Source organism: Lactuca saligna, chromosome 6 (genome assembly GCF_052625555.1).
Source record: "Lactuca saligna cultivar CGN05327 chromosome 6, ASM5262555v1, whole genome shotgun sequence".
NCBI classification, from domain to species: Eukaryota; Viridiplantae; Streptophyta; class Magnoliopsida; order Asterales; family Asteraceae; genus Lactuca; species Lactuca saligna.
In genome coordinates this window covers 146,661,874-146,679,508 of record NC_136422.1, presented here as the reverse complement: position 1 = coordinate 146,679,508, position 17,635 = coordinate 146,661,874, and the positions used below count along the sequence as shown (strand labels likewise).

Genomic DNA, 17,635 nt, shown 5'->3' with positions numbered 1-17,635 from the left:
CACATTTGAGAAATTTAATTTGGGTTCCACCGGTCACCATCCTATCTCTCATCGTCTTCAACTTCTATTTTCTTTCCATCTTTAGTGACATGAAAGTCTTCACCATCATTTTTTTTTGGTCATGCAACTTTGGCGAACAAACACCATAACCCACCGTCTCTTCACTTTAGTGGGTTGTGGTGTTGGTTCGTTGGAGTTGCAGGACGAATGGATTGTGAAGATGTCGATATCACTAAAGATGGAAAAGAAATAGAAATTGAGGATGATGAGAGATGTGATGGTGGGGAGATACAGATATGTGGGATCTATTAGTTTTATTAAACATATAAAAAAAATACATAAATAAGAAAATTAATTAAAAAAATTAAATTAATAAGGGCACAATAGTCTTTTTAGGTAAGACATGGATCAAACACAACAAAAATAAACAGTATGGACCATCCATATTAAAAAAATAAGTTAGAGATCAAACACACAAATTTTCCCAAACCATAGCGACCATTCGTGTAATTTACTGTTATTTTTTGTTTTGTTCATATTTGGGTAATTATTATTATTTTTTTTTGTACACGTCTAGGTAACAAATTTGTTGAAAGTGTTCACATATAACCATTATGACTTACTGTAGCCGGATATAACCTGCTACAGCAGATCATAATTGTTATACGTAAACAGTTCTAAAAAGTTTGTTACCTAAATGTGTAAAAAAAATAATAATTATCTATATTTGAACAAACCAAAAAATTAATTACTTTAATTATTCGTATCCCTTAGAGAAATGAAGAGTCATTATATAGTGAGACTAAATTAAAGAAACTCCAAGTTGTACAATTTTATTTTGGATAAAACGTAGGGCCCATAACTAGTTTGTGTAAGCAAATTATAGATTTTATCTAGATATGCAGGAAACAGATTTTTTGTTAATTTATACAATCGTATTTACCAATTCATGTATTCAATAATTAAGATCAGCTTTTTGGATACACCAATAAAAGTTGATAAAATATACCAAAATTATTGTACAAATTCATGAAAAAAATGCTACATAAATTACTATTTTTTTTTTCCATATATAAATTGATCATAAAAAAAGTCTTAACATTGTAGCATAAATCAATCGAGTATTAACTACAATTAATATTTCGTATGTATATCTTTATCAAATAAAAGCAAATTAATTAATGCTCGATATGAACTTACCTCGATCACGCGAGCCTAAGTTGAAACAACTTGATGCACATGTATTTCTTTTTATATATTAAGACAGTAATCTTTGATAAACTTTTTTATCGACAAAGTATTTATTATCATATAATCATTCATATCAACCATATCAACAAACATGCAAGGTTATTGGTTTTAAGTTAACCGCTAAATAATATAAAGTTGGTAAATTATCCAAACCACAATCCACCATCTATATATAATGATTAGCAGACTTCTTCAATTCATAAGTTGCATATGATCATTTGTAGCAAAAATGATATTAGAACTTGGATATAAGATTTATCTCACCATCGGCACCTTCTGGTTATGGTGGTGGGAAGTTGTAAAAAACATAAACACAAGAACTTCCCAACTTGAACAGTTTATTTAATATAAACCAGTTCGATTATACATCAACTTATATCAGAACCTCACTACAATAACACTTACACTCGGATGAAAAAACTAAGAACAAGAACTAACGAAGCTATGAACTTCTATGAGAGAAAACCCTAACAGATACCGAGAGAGAAAAGAAGATGAAAAAATCTAGATCTGATCGACTAATACAAATTGACCAAGCTTCATCTCTTAAATACTTCGGATACTTGACCGACCCATAAAGCATCTAAGATCCGCGCATCAACCCGAATTATATCACCTGCATACAATTTATACAATCTACCCACAAATAGCAACATTATACAAAATATATCCTTTAACATGTAAACTTTAACATGTAAAGTTCAGTTTGTCAAATACTAAAGGTATTTTCATCAGAAGTCGACAACCAAAGAGACGAACTCAGTCGCACAATTCTCACCATTTCAGTTCCGACACTACTAATTCTATGGTACAAATGGAAAGTTTCGTATCCCAGAAAGCGCATACCACCAGGTCCCTTCGGCTTACCAGTTGTAGGCTACCTCCCGTTTCTTGGCTCCAATTTGCATGAAAGATTCACAGAGATGGCTCACCGATATGGCCCTATCTTCAGTCTCCGGCTTGGAAGAAAGCTTCATGTTGTGGTGAACTCGATTGACCTTGTAAAGGTCGTGGCTCATGACCTTGACCAGACGTTTGCTAATCGCAGCCCGCCAATCACAGCATTGACCATCACTTATGGTGGGAACGATATTGTGTGGTCCAACAACAACAAACACTGGCGAAACATGCGTCAACTATTGGTTAGTCGTGTGTTGAGCAGTGCAAATGTCAACTCATGTCAGAGTTTTCGAACACATGAAGTGAGAAAGGCTGTGAACGAAGTTTACACTAAGCTTGGTGAAAAGATCGATGTTAATGAAATTGCTTTCGTGACTGAGGTCAACGTGGTGACAAGCATGTTATGGGGTTGTAGCAAATCTGGTGAAGCGAAGGATTTTAGTGATATTGGAGATGGGTTTCGAGAAGTTGAGTTCAAGATCATTGAGTTGATAGGAGCGCTAAACATCTCTGATTTTCTTCCAATGTTATTGTGGTTTGATCTACAAGGAAGGCAGCGAGAAATGCAGAAGCAACTGGAATATGTTGATCGGATATTTGAAAAGATTATCCAAGAAAGAATCAAAGCGAACTCTAGTAAAATCGTGGGAATTGTTGACGAAGATCGAAGGAAGGATTTTGTGGAGATGTTAGAGCTTAAAGAGCAGAAAGATGCTACAAAGACAATCAACATCATTCAAATTAAGGCCATGTTAATAGTAAGTCCCTTGGTTTTATTCTTTTTAAAACTAACTTATACTAATGATAGAGAAATTGCTATATAACAGAACATAGTGGTTGCGGCAACAGACTCAACATCAACAATGGTAGAATGGGTGATGGCAGAAATTTTACATAATGAAGATGTAATGAGAAAGGTTCAGGAGGAATTAACAAAGGTTATTGGCATGAACATTGTTCAAGAATCTCATCTACCCAAATTGACATACTTGGATGCAGTCATCAAGGAGACATTCAGGGTACACCCTCCACTTCCTCTCCTAATTCAAAGATGTCCAGACGAATCCTGCATGGTTGGTGGATGCAACATTCCAAAGGGTACTATCGTCTATGCGAACATTTGGGCAATCCATCGGGATCCCAAGAACTGGCCCAATCCATTGGAGTTCAAGCCCGAGAGATTCTTGAACAGCAAATGGGATTACAATGGAAATAATTTAACGTTTTTGCCATTTGGAGTAGGGAGAAGAATATGTCCGGGAATCTCCCTTGGGGAGAAGATGTTGATGTATATATTAGCATCGCTGTTGCATTCGTTTGAGTGGAGTTTGCCAAAAGATGAAGAGTTTGAGCTTTCTGATGAGTTCGGACTTGTGACAAAGAAAAGGAAACCACTAATAGCTATACCCTCTCAAAGATTATCTGATGCAAGCCTCTACTTATGATTAATGATTACTAATAGTTAAAGGCTATTATTGTTAGTATAAAAAGAATGTAACTTGCTGCTTCAATCTGTTTATTTCTTGGAATTATGTTCTGTGATAACATTTCCTGAAATTCTCTTCTTTTCTGCTTATCTGTTTCTGTTCATCGCATTACATATCAACTTTGGAAAGGATGTGAAGGAAACCAGATACCATTCTCTAATCTGATGTATTTGCAGTCATATATATATATATATATATATATATATATATATATATATATATATATATATATATATATATATATATATATATATATATATATATATATATATATATATATATATATATATATATATATATATATGATTTAGTGGGGTGTGCTTATGAGGTAACTTTTGTAACATGGTATTTATTTATTTTGTTTTTCGAAAATGAAGCTACGGCCAAACTATGTAATTCGACTTTGCACGTATAATCCTTAAAGTTATTTTCGAGCATTTTAAGAAAACAAATTGTATTTAACTTTTTTTTTTTAACCGGTTCATCACTTAATTATTTCGACATCAATTGAAACCATGATGAAACATTATTTGGGGTTTCTAGAGAATTAGCCGAACAGGGAACAACTGCACCAAAAATAGTAATGGCGACCGATTCACATCTGTTTCGTAATTCAAATCATCTTCCGATCCCCCCCCCCCCCCCCCTCCCCCCCTTTATTTTTTTTTATTATTATTTTTTATTATTATTTTTTTTAAGTTTCTGGATGAATCTTGGTTTTTTTTACTGAAACTAGTGTGTCCACTAATGGACCTATTAATGGAAGTTGTATCGAAATCTTCGAATCCCACCTGTTTTTCGTAATTCAAATCATCTTTTGATTTCCCCAACTTTTTAAGTTTTTGGATCAAACTTTGGTTTTTTACTGAGTTTTGACTAATGGAACTATCAATGGAAGTCGTATCGAAATCTTCGAATCCTGGAGATAATGGTTGAGAGAAGTTGATTTCGAGATCTGCATTACCTCCTTGACAGTGTTCTGATCTTGCATTCTCTAACATTAACTGTTTGGCCTTTTTGGAGTTTCGAAGCTAAAATCGTAGAGATGCGTTAACCTAATGGAGGTACACGAGTTCTTCAACTTCACTGAACCTTTTCGTTTGGAGTCCTTCGATATGCTTTAACATATCTTCATTTGTGTGTGCTAATTTGTTCACCTCCTCTTTCACCCTAACCACCATTTCTGTCTGTGGCGGTATCACTATGCAGAGCCATTCCAAATATATTTTGGCCGGAGAAAAAAAAAAAGGTTCTTAAAATACATATTTTTCATCAAGATTTTTATAATAACTCAATAATTGAAAGAAAATTATTTATACAATATTCTAAATATAACAATTTTCATAAACAAATTTGGACCGTTTAAAAGATGAACCATAGACGGTCGTCTCTATCGTCCACCATCTGGGACGGGCCTGTCACTATGAGAATTACATTATTGAGGTTGTCGGCCATTTTATTTTATTTTTTAATTATTAACATATAAAAGTAAATGAGCTGTCATATGGGGTAACCGTGATAATTTTGTAAAAAACGACCCATTCGACTCGACAAAACGAACTTTGTTCTCTTAAAAGGCATAAAAATAACATAAGGGACTGAATGAGCAAAATCATAATAAATAATACGACCATTGCATCTTTTTTGCAACATTTTATTATTAAAAGGATAGTTTTAAGCTCTTATAGACTAGAGGGGACAAGCCCGTTATCGGGCGTTAAGGCCGACGTGGACATCGCTTAACACCATGACAATGGCTTGAACACCGCCCCTGGTGCCATTAACTTATCCTTCGTGGTACTAAGAACGCCTTGCAATGCGTATTTTTCTTGATAAAAAGTTGAGTTTGGTTTGGCCCTTTGACCATATTATTGGTAATTTTAAAAAATAATTACCTATAAATATTTACATTCTACTTCAAACTCATTCACACCATTCTTTTATTTCTCTATATTTTATATCATTTGAAAATATAAACAAAACATTGTATCAACACAAAAACCCATGATCAAAAATATATATATAAACTCCGGTACGCGTATGTACGAATCATGTCGGCGCCTTCCCGCGATCATCACTGGTACCTGAAACACATAACACGTAACACTGTAAGAATAAATGCTTAGTGAGTTCCCTAAAATACCACTCTAACACATAATAGCCACTCGAGGCTGTAACTCTGTTGACCCTCAGGTCTATGTGTCCTAGTAGGGCCCTCTAGCCCCAACTCTCTATGGGCCCTCTGGCCCTAACTCTATGGACCCGAAAGTCCTAACTCTTTGGACCCGAAGGTCCTAAATTTGTAACTCTGAACCATACATAACACATAACACAATAAATCATATCACATAAATAACATGCAATTACACTGGCATATAACTCTAAAATACTCTATCTCATAACTCTGTTTACCACACTAGGTAAAGTATAGTGAGAAGACTCACCTTAGGCGTCTCGGTAAATCTCTGACTCGGTAGAAATATTGCCTAGTCTTCGCCTATTCACATAAGGTAAATACTCTTATAAATATAACTCTCGAAACTAGACTCGTCCTACCATTGGCACCCTCAAGAAGGAAAAGGCTATTTCCCCCCCTCTCGACACAAGTACTCTATTGACCAAACCCTAAAAGTCAACGGTCACACTTTGACCTTACTCGCCGAGTGCACCCTGGTGACTCGGCGAGTTTACACATGTTCTTTAACACTTTGTCCCGCTTTGCACGCTGAGTCCATCCCTATGCTTGACAAGTCATACCAGGCATGAATCGCGGGGCCACCACGACTCAACTCGCTGAGTCTCAAGAACAACTCGGCGAGTACCGCCTTGAACTCCAGTCCTCTAACTCTCTTCTGACTCACTGAGTCATCCCCCAACTCAACAAGTCCACTCTCTAGGCAATTTACGTGAACCATAACCCTACTCGCCGAGTCTCAGGAACAACTCGGCGAGTTCATGCCATGCACAAACTCTATTGGCCTCCTGAGGTCAGATCTGTTTCCCTAAATCAAAGATCTTGCCTTCACAAGCATGAATGTCACGTAAAGCTCGAAACTTGATGCTTGTATGACAACAACAAGCCATCAAAAGGAGATTTAGTCCCAAAAATGGCAACCTAAGGTCTCTGGACCTCTTTGAGTCCAGATCCAAGGCACAAACTCAAAGAGGGACCATTTGCTCCACATAATCACTCTCCAAAGGGGTTAGAAAACCCTAACTCTAATGATCAACACCAAAACTGAAGGTGGTTCGAACTATTAACTCAAAATGAAGTCTCTGAATCTCTAGAACTGCTAGAATCGCACCTCCCCTTTTGCTCTTGTACCTCCTTCTTACCAAACCAAAGATACAAGGATCAAAAGTGACTTCTTCTTCCTCACAACGATTTGGCTCACTTAGGGTTCTCTCAAGGGATTTGTAGCCGAAATGAGAGGCTCTAAGTGACCTTAAATAGGCTCCAAACCTAGGGATTTAGGGTTTCATTAAACAGCGTGGACTCACCGAGTCCAAGGTGAATCCGGATGAACAATCACGACCCTACTTGGCGAGGCTACGCATCAACTCGCCGAGTTCCTTCTCATAATTCAAAATAAATAAATAAAATAATATACCTAGAAGCCCGACTGTTACAATTCTCCCCCACTAGAATTGGACTTCACCCTCGAAGTCTCACTCTGGAAATAACTCCGGATGCTGCTCACGCATCTCACGCTCCGACTCCCAAGTCAGCTCGGACCCTTTCCGATGTTGCCACTGAACCAAAACCAGAGGCACTTCCTTGTTCCTCAAAACCTTGATCTTCCGATCCCTGATCGCCACCGGTCTCTCAGCATAATTCAGAATCGCATCCACCTGACTGTCTTCCAATGGCACCACTATCGACTCATCTGCTATACACTTCCGCAACTGCGATACGTGGAAAGTGTCATGAATCTGACCCAACTCTGCAGGTGTCTCCAAGCGATACGCTACCCTGCCCACCCTCGCGATCACCCTAAACGGCCCAATATACTGGGGTCCCAGCTTGCCCCTCTTTCTGAATCGGATCACTCCTTTCCAAGGAGATACCTTCAGAAGCACCAAATCACCGACCTGAAATTCGAGCTCGGATCGTCGCCTATCAGCATAACTCCTCTGGTGACTCTGAGAGGTCAATAATCTCTGCCTGACCTGCTGGATCTGCTCAGATGTCTGAAGCACTATCTCCGTACTACGCATCACATGATGCCCCACTTCTCCCCAACAAATGGGGGTCTGACACCTCCTCCCATACAACAACTCAAAGGGTGGCATACCAATGCTCGAATGATGGCTGTTGTTATAGGAAAACTCCGCCAACGGTAAGTACGTGTCCCAACTCCTGCCAAAGTCCAACACACATGCCCGGAGCATATCCTCGAGCGTCTGAATCGTCCGCTCACTCTGTCCATCAGTCTGGGGTTGGTACGCGGTACTGAAATGCAGTATAGTACCCAATTCCTCATGGAATTTCTTCCAGAATCTAGAGGTGAAACGCACATCTCGGTCTGAGATAATCGAGATCGGTACTCCATGCTGTGCTACCACTTCCGTCACATATATCTCTGCCAACCTCTCTGCGGAAGAGCTCTCGCTAATAGCGAGGAAATGAGCGCTCTTCGTTAACCGGTCTACAATCACCCAAATTGCATCGACGCCCCTCGCGGTCCTTGGAAATTTGGTGATAAAGTCCATGGCAATCTGTTCCCACTTCCACTCGGGAATCTCTAACAGGTGCAACTTGTCGTGCGGTCTCTGATGCTCGGCCTTAACCCTGCGACAGGTTAGGCACCTCTCCACGAACCATGCAACGTCCCTCTTCATACACGGCCACCAATACTCCCTTTTCAGATCTAAATACATCTTAGTGGCCCCGGGATGGATCGAGAACTTCGATCGATGAGCCTCTTCCATCAAAATGGTACGCCTTCCGCCCACATACGGTACCCAGATCCGTCCCTGAAACGTCATAAGCCCCCAACCATTGGTGACGAACTCCGATACTTTCCCGACAACCCGCTCTCTCTTTTGGTTTTCTGGCCTAACAGCCTCGGTCTGAGCTCCTCGAATGGTGTCCAACACCAGAGTAATCACGGTCAACCTCATACAAATGTCATGCATCGGAACACTCTCCGGCCTACGACTCAAGGCATCGGCCACCACGTTGGCTTTTCCTGGGTGGTACAAGATCTCGCAATCATAATCCTTTACCACATCCAACCATCTCCTCTGTCGCATATTCAGGTTGGGATGATCCATCAAGTACTTTCGGCTCTTGTGATCCGTGTATATGGTACACCCGACCCCATATAAATAGTGACGATAGATCTTGAGGGCGAACACCACTGCGCCCAACTCCAAATCATAGGTAGGATACCTCGCCTCATGAGGCTTCAGTTGCCTCAATGCATATGCTATCACATGACCCCTATGCATAAGTACTGCTCCCAATCCTGATATCGACGCGTCACAATATACCACAAAATCCTCCATTCCCTCCGGAAGGGCTAACACCAGGGCTTCGCATAATCTCTGGTGAAGTGTCTCGAAGGAGGCCTACTGCTCTGGACCCCAAGCAAAAACTAAACTCTTCCGGGTCAACTTGGTGAGTGGCACAATGATCTTGGAGAAATCCCTGATGGATCTCCGATAATAGCCTGCCAGCCCTAGAAAACTCCTAATCTCCGAGGGTGACCTCGGCACCTCCCAACTCATCACTGCCTCAATTTTGGTGGGGTCGACCAATATCCCTTTCTGGTTAATGAGATGTCCTAGTAACTGAACCTCTCATAGCCAAAAATCACACTTGGAGAACTTGGCATAAAGCCTCTCCGATCTCAAAACCCCTAGGATCTCCCTCAGATGCTCCTCATGCTGCTCTATAGATCTCCAATACACCAAAATATCATCGATAAATACAATCACCGAGCGATCCAACATCGGTCTGCACACCCGGTTCATGAGGTTCATGAACACCGCTGGTGTGTTGGTGAGCCCAAAAGACATTACCACGAACTCGTAATGCCCGTAACGAGTCCTAAACGCTGTCTTCTGAATATCCTCATCTCGCACCCTCACCTGATGATATACAGACCTCAAATCGATCTTGGAAAACCAAGATGCTCCCTGCAACTGATCGAACAAATCGTCAATCCTCGGCAATGGGTAAGGGTTCTTGACTGTCAATTTGTTCAACTCCCGGTAGTCAATGCACATCTGGTGTGAACCATCCTTTTTCTTGACAAAAAGGATAGGAGCTCCCCACAGTGAACTACTCGGCCGAATAAATCCCTTTCCTAACAGCTCCTGCAGCTGCAAGGATAACTCATGCATCCCTGGAGGCGCAAGGCGATAGGGCGCCTTGGCGATAGGCGCGGCCCCCAGAACCAAATCGATACTGAACTCCACCTGCCTCACATGAGGTACGCCCGACAACTCCTCCAGAAATACATCCGGGAACTCACGCATTATCCGAACCTCTCCCACAGACCTTGGTCTCTCCGACCCAATGCTCGCATCCATAACATATGCTATGAATCCCTTACATCCCTGCTGAAGGCTCTGCCTCGCCCTGGCGGCTGAGCAAAATGCTGAACCGGAAGGTGTACCCTCACCGTACACCGTAAGAACTCCCCCACTAGGGTCTCGCATGGTTACCAGTTGTCGCTCGCAGTCGATGATCGCTCCAAATCTGCTCAACCAGTCCATGCCCACGATGACACAGGCATCCCCCATCGCAATAGGGACCAAATCTATCGGAAACTCAACCCCGAAAATCTCGAGTACACAACCAAGAATCATCTCGGTCACATACACCGCTTTCTCATCCGCTATGGAAACTCTCATAGGTCGACTCATCGCCTCTCTACTAGTACTGATGTGTCGGCTAAAGGCCAACGATACAAAAGATAGACTCGCATCCGAGTCAAATAACACTAGAACAGGTACATAATTCACAAGGAAGGTACCTACGCATAACATAATATAAGCATAGTCATCAAAGAATGTAAAAGAAGACATGAAAGAGTACATACCGTCCACGACATCGGGCGTTGTGCGGACCTCCTCCGCAGTCAACTGGAAGGCTCTCCCACGTGCCTTCAGTGATTCAACCTTCGCAGGCTGAACATTCGTAGCTCTCACCGCAGCAGGGGCTGATCCCGGAAATGCTCACTAGGCTGACCCCCGCAACTGTGGACACTCTGCCTTCCGGTGTCCAGTCTGGTTGCAATGAAAACTTACCGAAAAACCCTTGGAGCAATCCCTGGCCATGTGCCCCTCCTTGCCACACTTGTAGCAAGACCCAGCTCTGCAAATCCCCTCGTGGCTCTTGCCGCACTTGCCACAAGTGCGGCCCTTCTGGTTCCCAGATCTCGAATCAGCGGGTTTGACCCGCTTGGCTGCCGGCTGAGACTGAGCCGGTCGCCGATCTTTTCCCTAAGACTCAGCCTCCTCCCTGGCTTGGGTCTCGAACTCTATCTCCCTCTTCCGGGCATTTGCCTGCAGCTCGGAAAATGTCCGGTACATCGAGTTCGCCACAAAATCACGTATATCCCTCCTCAAAATGCTCAAATATTGGCTCATGCGTGCCTGCTCGGAGGACACGTGCTCTGGGCAGAACATTTCCCGCTCATGAAACATCCTCGTGATCACCGTAATAGACTCAGTACCCTTTTTGAGGGTCAGAAACTCCTGGTCCAAACGCTCCCTCTCCACCTGGGGAACGTACTCATCTCGAAACATAGCGGTGAACCTCACCCAGGTCACCGCAGCAAGCCCAGTAGGCGTAAAGTGCGCAGTCACAAACTTCCACCACTCCTTCGCTCCCAAGCGAAGCTGGTTCAAAGCGAACTGGACTCTCAAATGCTCTGGAGATGAGAAAGTAAAGAAACAACCCTCTATGTCTGAAATCCATCTCATCGCCACGATTGGGTCCTGGGTCCCGTCAAACTCTGGTGGTTTTGTGTTGCTGAACTCTCGGAACAACAAGGCATCACCACCCTGCAGCCTAGTCGCAGCTATAGCTGCAGTGGCCGAAACAACAGTAGCCTCAGAAAGAGCAGCGTATCTCTCATCAAATGTCTCCATCAGAGTGGTCTTGATAGACCCAAGCATCTCTGGTATCTCTGCCCTGATGGCCGCAGCCACCTCCTCCTGGATGATCCTACGGATCTACTCATCACCCGAACTGCCAATCACTGGTGTGTGGCGCGTCCCAACCATGGTCTCCTTCTGAAATACAACATAAGAATATTAGAGACCCTTTTTTAATATAATCACACTCGATAACTCCACCCTACTCGATCCTTGATACCCAAAGGATTCTTACTTGGGCTGCATACCAACCCGGTATCTTTGGTAGTACAGGCCCAATACTACCGTCCATACCGCATTGGCATTCACCCCAAGTCCTCCTCATTGAGCCTCAAATCCCAAGTATTCTACTCTTTCTATCATGTGCTACTCACTAACAAGACTCTAATAAGCACCTCGTTGCTATCTAAATCACTCTTAAGCATCTCTAGCAGCGAAACCCCTAGACTAAAGCATCATATATCAGGCCACTCTAGTCCTAATAAGAATACCTAATCTACTCTAGCATGCATATCGTAACTCATCATATAGAATACATAACATATCTGATAATCACTTATTATGAGGGTACTTTGGGAAATCACCGTTCGGGCGCTGGCTGATCGTACACACGACTCTGCTCTGTTTGTCTCAAGACTCTTTTTACTCTTTTTCAAAAATACTATTTTTATTATTAAAAATTTCCTCAAATCCCCAGTTTGAGTTCAGATACACCCGAAGATATATCCGAATCCCTCAAACCAAGGCTCTGATACCAACTTGTAACACCATAAAAATTTGAACAGTTTTTTCACTTTGTAACCCATAGAATATCATTTGAAAATATAAACAAAACATTGTATCAACGTTGTATCAACACAAAAACCCAAGATCATATATATATAAACTCCGGTATGCGTGTGTACGAGTCATGTCGGTGCCTTCTCGCAATCATCACTGGTACCTGAAACACATAACACATAACACTGTAAGCATAAATGCTTAGTGAGTTCCCCAAAATACCACTCTAACACATAATAGCCACTCGAGGCTGTAACTCTGTTGACCCTCAGGTCTATGTGTCCCAGTGGGGCCCTCTAGCCCCAACTCTCTATGGGCCTTTTGGCCCTAACTCTGTGGACCCGAAGGTCCTAACTCTGTAACTCTGAACCATACATAGCACATATCACAATAAATCATGTCACATAAATAACATGCAATTACACTGGCATATAACTCTAAAATACTCTATCTCATACCATGTTTACAACACTAGGTAAAGTATAGTGAGAAGACTCACCTCAGGCGTCTCGGTAAATCTCTGACTCGGTAGAAATATTGCCTAGTCTTCGCCTATTCAGATAAGGTAAATACTCTTATAAATATAACTCTCGAAACTAGACTCGTCCTGCCATTAGCACCCTCAGGAAGGAAAAGGCTATTTTCCCACCTCTCGACACAAGTACTCCATTGACCAAACCCTAAAAGTCAACGGTCACACTTTGACCTTACTCGCCGAGTGCACCCTAGTGACTCGGCGAGTTCACACATGTTCTTGAACAATTTGTCCCGCTTTGCACGTCGAGTGCCTCCCTATGCTTGAGAAGTCATACCAAGAATGAATCCCGGGGCCACCACGACTCAACTCGCCGAGTCTCAAGAACAACTCGGCGAGTATCTCCTTGAACTCAAGTCCTCTAACTCCCTTCTAACTCACTGAGTTATCCTCCAACTCAGCAAGTCCACTCTCTAGGCAATTTACGTGAACCCTAACCCTACTCGCCGAGTCTCAGGAACAACTCGGCGAGTTCATGCCATGCACAAAATCTACTGGCCTCCTGAGGTCAGATCTGTTTCCCTAAATCAAAGATCTTGCCTACCCAAGCATGAATGTCACGTAAAGCTCGAAACTTGATGCTTGTATAACAACAACAAGGCATCAAAAGGAGATTTAGTCCCAAAAATGGCAACCTAAGTCCAATAACCCCAAACTGATCCATAAAGCTCCAAGGGTTAAGGTCTCTGGACCTCTTTGAGTCCAGATCCAAGGCGCAAATTCGAAGAGGGACCATTTGCTCCACATAATCACTCTCCAAAGGGGTTAGAAAACCCTAACTCTAATGATCGACACCAAAACTGAAGGAGGTTCGAACTATTACCTCAATATGAAGTGTCTGAATCTCTGGAACTACTAGAATCGCACCTCCCCTTTTGCTTTTGCACCTCCTTCTTGCCAAACCAAAGATACAAGGATCAAAAGTGACTTCTTCTTCCTCACAAAAATTTGGCTCACTTAGGTTTCTCTCAAGGGATTTGTAGCCGAAATGAGAGGCTATAAGTGCCCTTAAATAGGCTCCAAACCTGGGGATTTAGGGTTTCATTAAACAGCGTGGACTCACCGAGTCCACTCATGGACTCGCCGAGTCCAAGGTGAATCCGGATGAACAATCACGACCCTACTCGGCGAATCTATGCATCAACTTGCCGAGTTCCTTCTCATAATTCAAAATAAATAAATAAAATAATATACCTGGAAACCCAGCTATTACACTAATTTTTAGAGTTTTACCCCTATTTAAGCATCTTATCTTGTTAAGTCTTAAACCTTCTCAGTCTTTAAGCCTCTTAAATCCTAATATTCGACCCTTAGCCACCATCTTCGAGTTCTCAAGCTTTTTTTTTGTGATTTTGGAGTATTCTTGAGCATTTGAAGAGATCGAAGGTTGTTAAAGGATCATCTTTTGGAGTGGGGCTTGTAGATCCATAAGTTTCTCATCCTTTGTCATCTATTGAAGATCAAAATCTCTCATCTTGGCATCTATTTGGTTAGATCTTGTTTGGGGTGGGTTTTGCTCCCTTTGGTTTGCATTTATCAATTTGATCTTACCCTAAGAGTCTGGAGACTAGATCTGGATGGTTTAGGTGTCCCAAATGCATAAAAATATGTGATCTTGATAGTTGAAATAACTCATGCATGTGTTTTATCCTCTTTGACGAAGTTAGAACGTAAGAGCTTGGATTTGGGACCCATTAAGCCATGCAAAAGCTCAAAATTAACAACTTTATGGATTAAGGCGTTTTTTGGAACTAGATCTGAGCATTGGATGTCTTGGCTTAAGGGATTAGGACATTTTCTAGGTAGGTTGTGGGCAGGGTCAGCTTGCGGGGCGTACCTCCTTGTATGTAAAGTGTACAGAGTTTCTTTGGCGTATTTAGTCTGATGAGTTTCTCTTGATTTAGTGACTTGTTGGCTATGGACCATTGATCAGAAGTTTGAACATAGTTGACATTTGGATATTTTGGGCCTTATTGGGCCTTGCGGTGTTATTTAAGGGTTTTGGGATTTTGATGCTAGTGGTATGGTCTTTGAATACTAGCAAAGTAAGGAAACTTTTACCATAAAGGATCGGTTATTGGACTAGAATTCCTTGTTGAATTATAGTCAATTATTGATAAAATATAAATTGTTAACGTTAGTGTGAGGTTTCTGATAGCAGCAGTTCAAGTATTCAGTAATCTTGGATGGAGGTGAGTCTTCTCACTATATCAATGGGTCAATGGCACCAATGTTGTTCCATCATCTAACATGTGCTTGATAGTGTTATATGTTTGCTGGCATGAAGACCATGGGGGTAGCCCATGGCACTTGGATATCAGACCATGGGGGTAGCTCATGGTATTCCAGGTAATGACCATAGGGGTAGCCCATGGCATTCCAGGTAAAGACCATGAGGCTAGCCCATGACATTTGGATATTAGACCATGGGGTAGCCCATGACATTCAAGGTAAAGACCATAGGGGTAGCCCATGGCAACCTTAAGTATGTGGCATGGTATTCTGTGGTCATATGTTATGTGATATTTTGGGATCTCGCTAAGCTTTGTGCTTATAGTTATTGTTTATGGTTTCAGCTACTTCCGCTTCGTAAGGGAAGGGTCCTACTTGATCACAGCGTATACACCTATATTTTTAGCAATCTTGAGATTTTTGGATTGTACTTTGATAACTGATTTTTTTTTCTCAAAAATAACTTTAAGGTTTTGAGTAAATGATAAATGAGCGTTTTGGTTGTTTTAAAAATCAATTTTTTACCTTTGTATTTTGGGGCGTTACAAGTTGGTATTAGACCCTTGGTTTGAGGGATTCGGGCATACTCTCAGGTGGTGTGGTGAAAATTTTCATATAATAAATGTTTTATTAAAAGGGTCTCTAATAAAAAAATGGATATGACGCGTGCAATCGGCCGGGCTCAAGTAAGTCGTTCCTAGAATATCAATACATGTTTAATTATGATATATGATATGATTATGAGAATTGCATGCTAGATTAGGGCTAATGATCTAATCAGGATTTTATGATAGGAGAGATGCTTTATATTCCTGATTGTATGAGCTTTTAGAACCGAATGCTAGTATGATTTTCATATCAATGGATAGAATGGCTTAAGTAAGGATATACTGGTCGGATTTTCTGTTGCATGAACGTTGATTGCTTTGTGCTTTGTAGGAATCTTAGTGTCGTGGATCAACTACTAAGTGAATGTGCTAAGTCACATGTTGCAAATGTTAAATAATCTCAGAGGTTAGATTTGACCCTATTGCGTAACTCTTGCATGAGTTCTATAATTCTAGGGTTGAGTCATTTACACGAATGATTATCTGATCTATGATGCATGTGACTATATTCATGAGGCAGTTTGTTGACATCGGTGAGAATCTTTCAGCAACTAATGGCAAGGTGAGGTCGGGAACCTAGGAGAGCCTAGGAAGTGCTTCAGTGTGTTTAGTTGGTTGGTTTAGTGATTATTTGGTGCATCAATTGAGAAGGTGACTTAGAGGATTCAGGATGATTCTTGAGGAAAGTATGTATTAGTGTGGAAGGTAGTATTGGGCCCATACTAGTGAAAGCACCAAATCTATACTCAATTAGGGAGAGTCTCAGAGAATCTAGGAAGCTTGTGGGATGAGGATTATTGGGTATGTTCTGATCATTTTCATGTTGTATTTTTGTTTGTAGATGAAAATTTACGAAGGAGGTTTTGGTTTTGGTTTTGGTTCCTGCTCAGGTGCATGTATTGAGCCGATTAGCGTACTGATGTGGGAGTTCGTCTCATTGGAGATTACCAGGGATATTTTGGAGCAGGCTCATGTGATCTTTGGTTCGGTCAAGGAGGGGATCCTGGTGATTTTGGATGAGCGCTGGGGAGCATTTCGTGATGACGTTATGTCTATCGTTGGAGCTCGCACTCATTTTTTCTACGAGTTCCGTGCTTATGGAGCTCCCACATTAAACAGGGAGACGGAACCCATTACCAGTAGTGGATGGTTAGCGGATATGAATAACGTGTTCAGGATGAGTTTCTACCTTGAGGAATCAAAGGTCAAATTCGCTTCCTGCCTTTTGAAGGACAGAGCATGGGATGGGTGGGAGGAGGCACGTCGGGAAGTAGGTGATGGTGTTGTCAATGCGATGATGTGGGATAAATTTTCGACCAAGTGCCAAGATGAGGTTAGACTGGTGATTGAGGTGCAATAGTTAATGTGAGAGTTTCAAGATCTTCGCCAGTCTACTGAAACTATGACATAAATCATTGCTAAGTTCTAGGAGAGGGATTTATTGGTTCCGCAGTATGCGGCAGATGAGGAGATGAAGACTGTAAGGTATCATGATATGCTAAGGGATGAATTCAAGGAGTTTATGAGTATATCAGGGTGCAAGACATTGAATCATATGATTTCTGGAGCCCGAGATCAATAGATCGATATAAAGCACCTAGGGAAAAGGGGGCTAGATCAGGTGCAACTACTGGAGGCTCCCGGGAAGAGACTGTAATGCCCTGAAAATCATGACATAATTTTTTATAGATTAATAGATCGTTAATACATGCCTTCCACAAAACCATAGT

At 41.6% G+C, this 17,635-nt stretch overlaps 1 protein-coding gene across 1 annotated transcript; it reads left to right on the top strand.

The window, feature by feature from the left end:
• Positions 1–1,464: 1,464 nt before the first annotated feature.
• On the top strand, positions 1,465–3,716 carry LOC145001240 (cytochrome P450 71AU50-like). Its single transcript, XM_078960597.1, has 3 exons — positions 1,465–1,546; positions 1,974–2,909; positions 2,979–3,716. Exons 1-3 carry the CDS (start codon positions 1,481–1,483, stop codon positions 3,594–3,596), a joined length of 1,620 nt encoding a protein of 539 aa, XP_078816723.1. The 5' UTR covers positions 1,465–1,480; the 3' UTR covers positions 3,597–3,716.
• The last annotated feature ends 13,919 nt before the right edge of the window (positions 3,717–17,635 follow it).

Coding starts and splice junctions, on each gene's coding strand:
- LOC145001240 (XM_078960597.1), top strand. CDS start 1,481: ATGATATTAGAACTTGGATATAAGATTTATCTCACCATCGGCACCTTC. Junction 1,547..1,973: donor TCTGGTTATGGTGGTGGGAA/GTTGTAAAAAAC, acceptor CAAATACTAAAG/GTATTTTCATCAGAAGTCGA. Junction 2,910..2,978: donor AAATTAAGGCCATGTTAATA/GTAAGTCCCTTG, acceptor GCTATATAACAG/AACATAGTGGTTGCGGCAAC.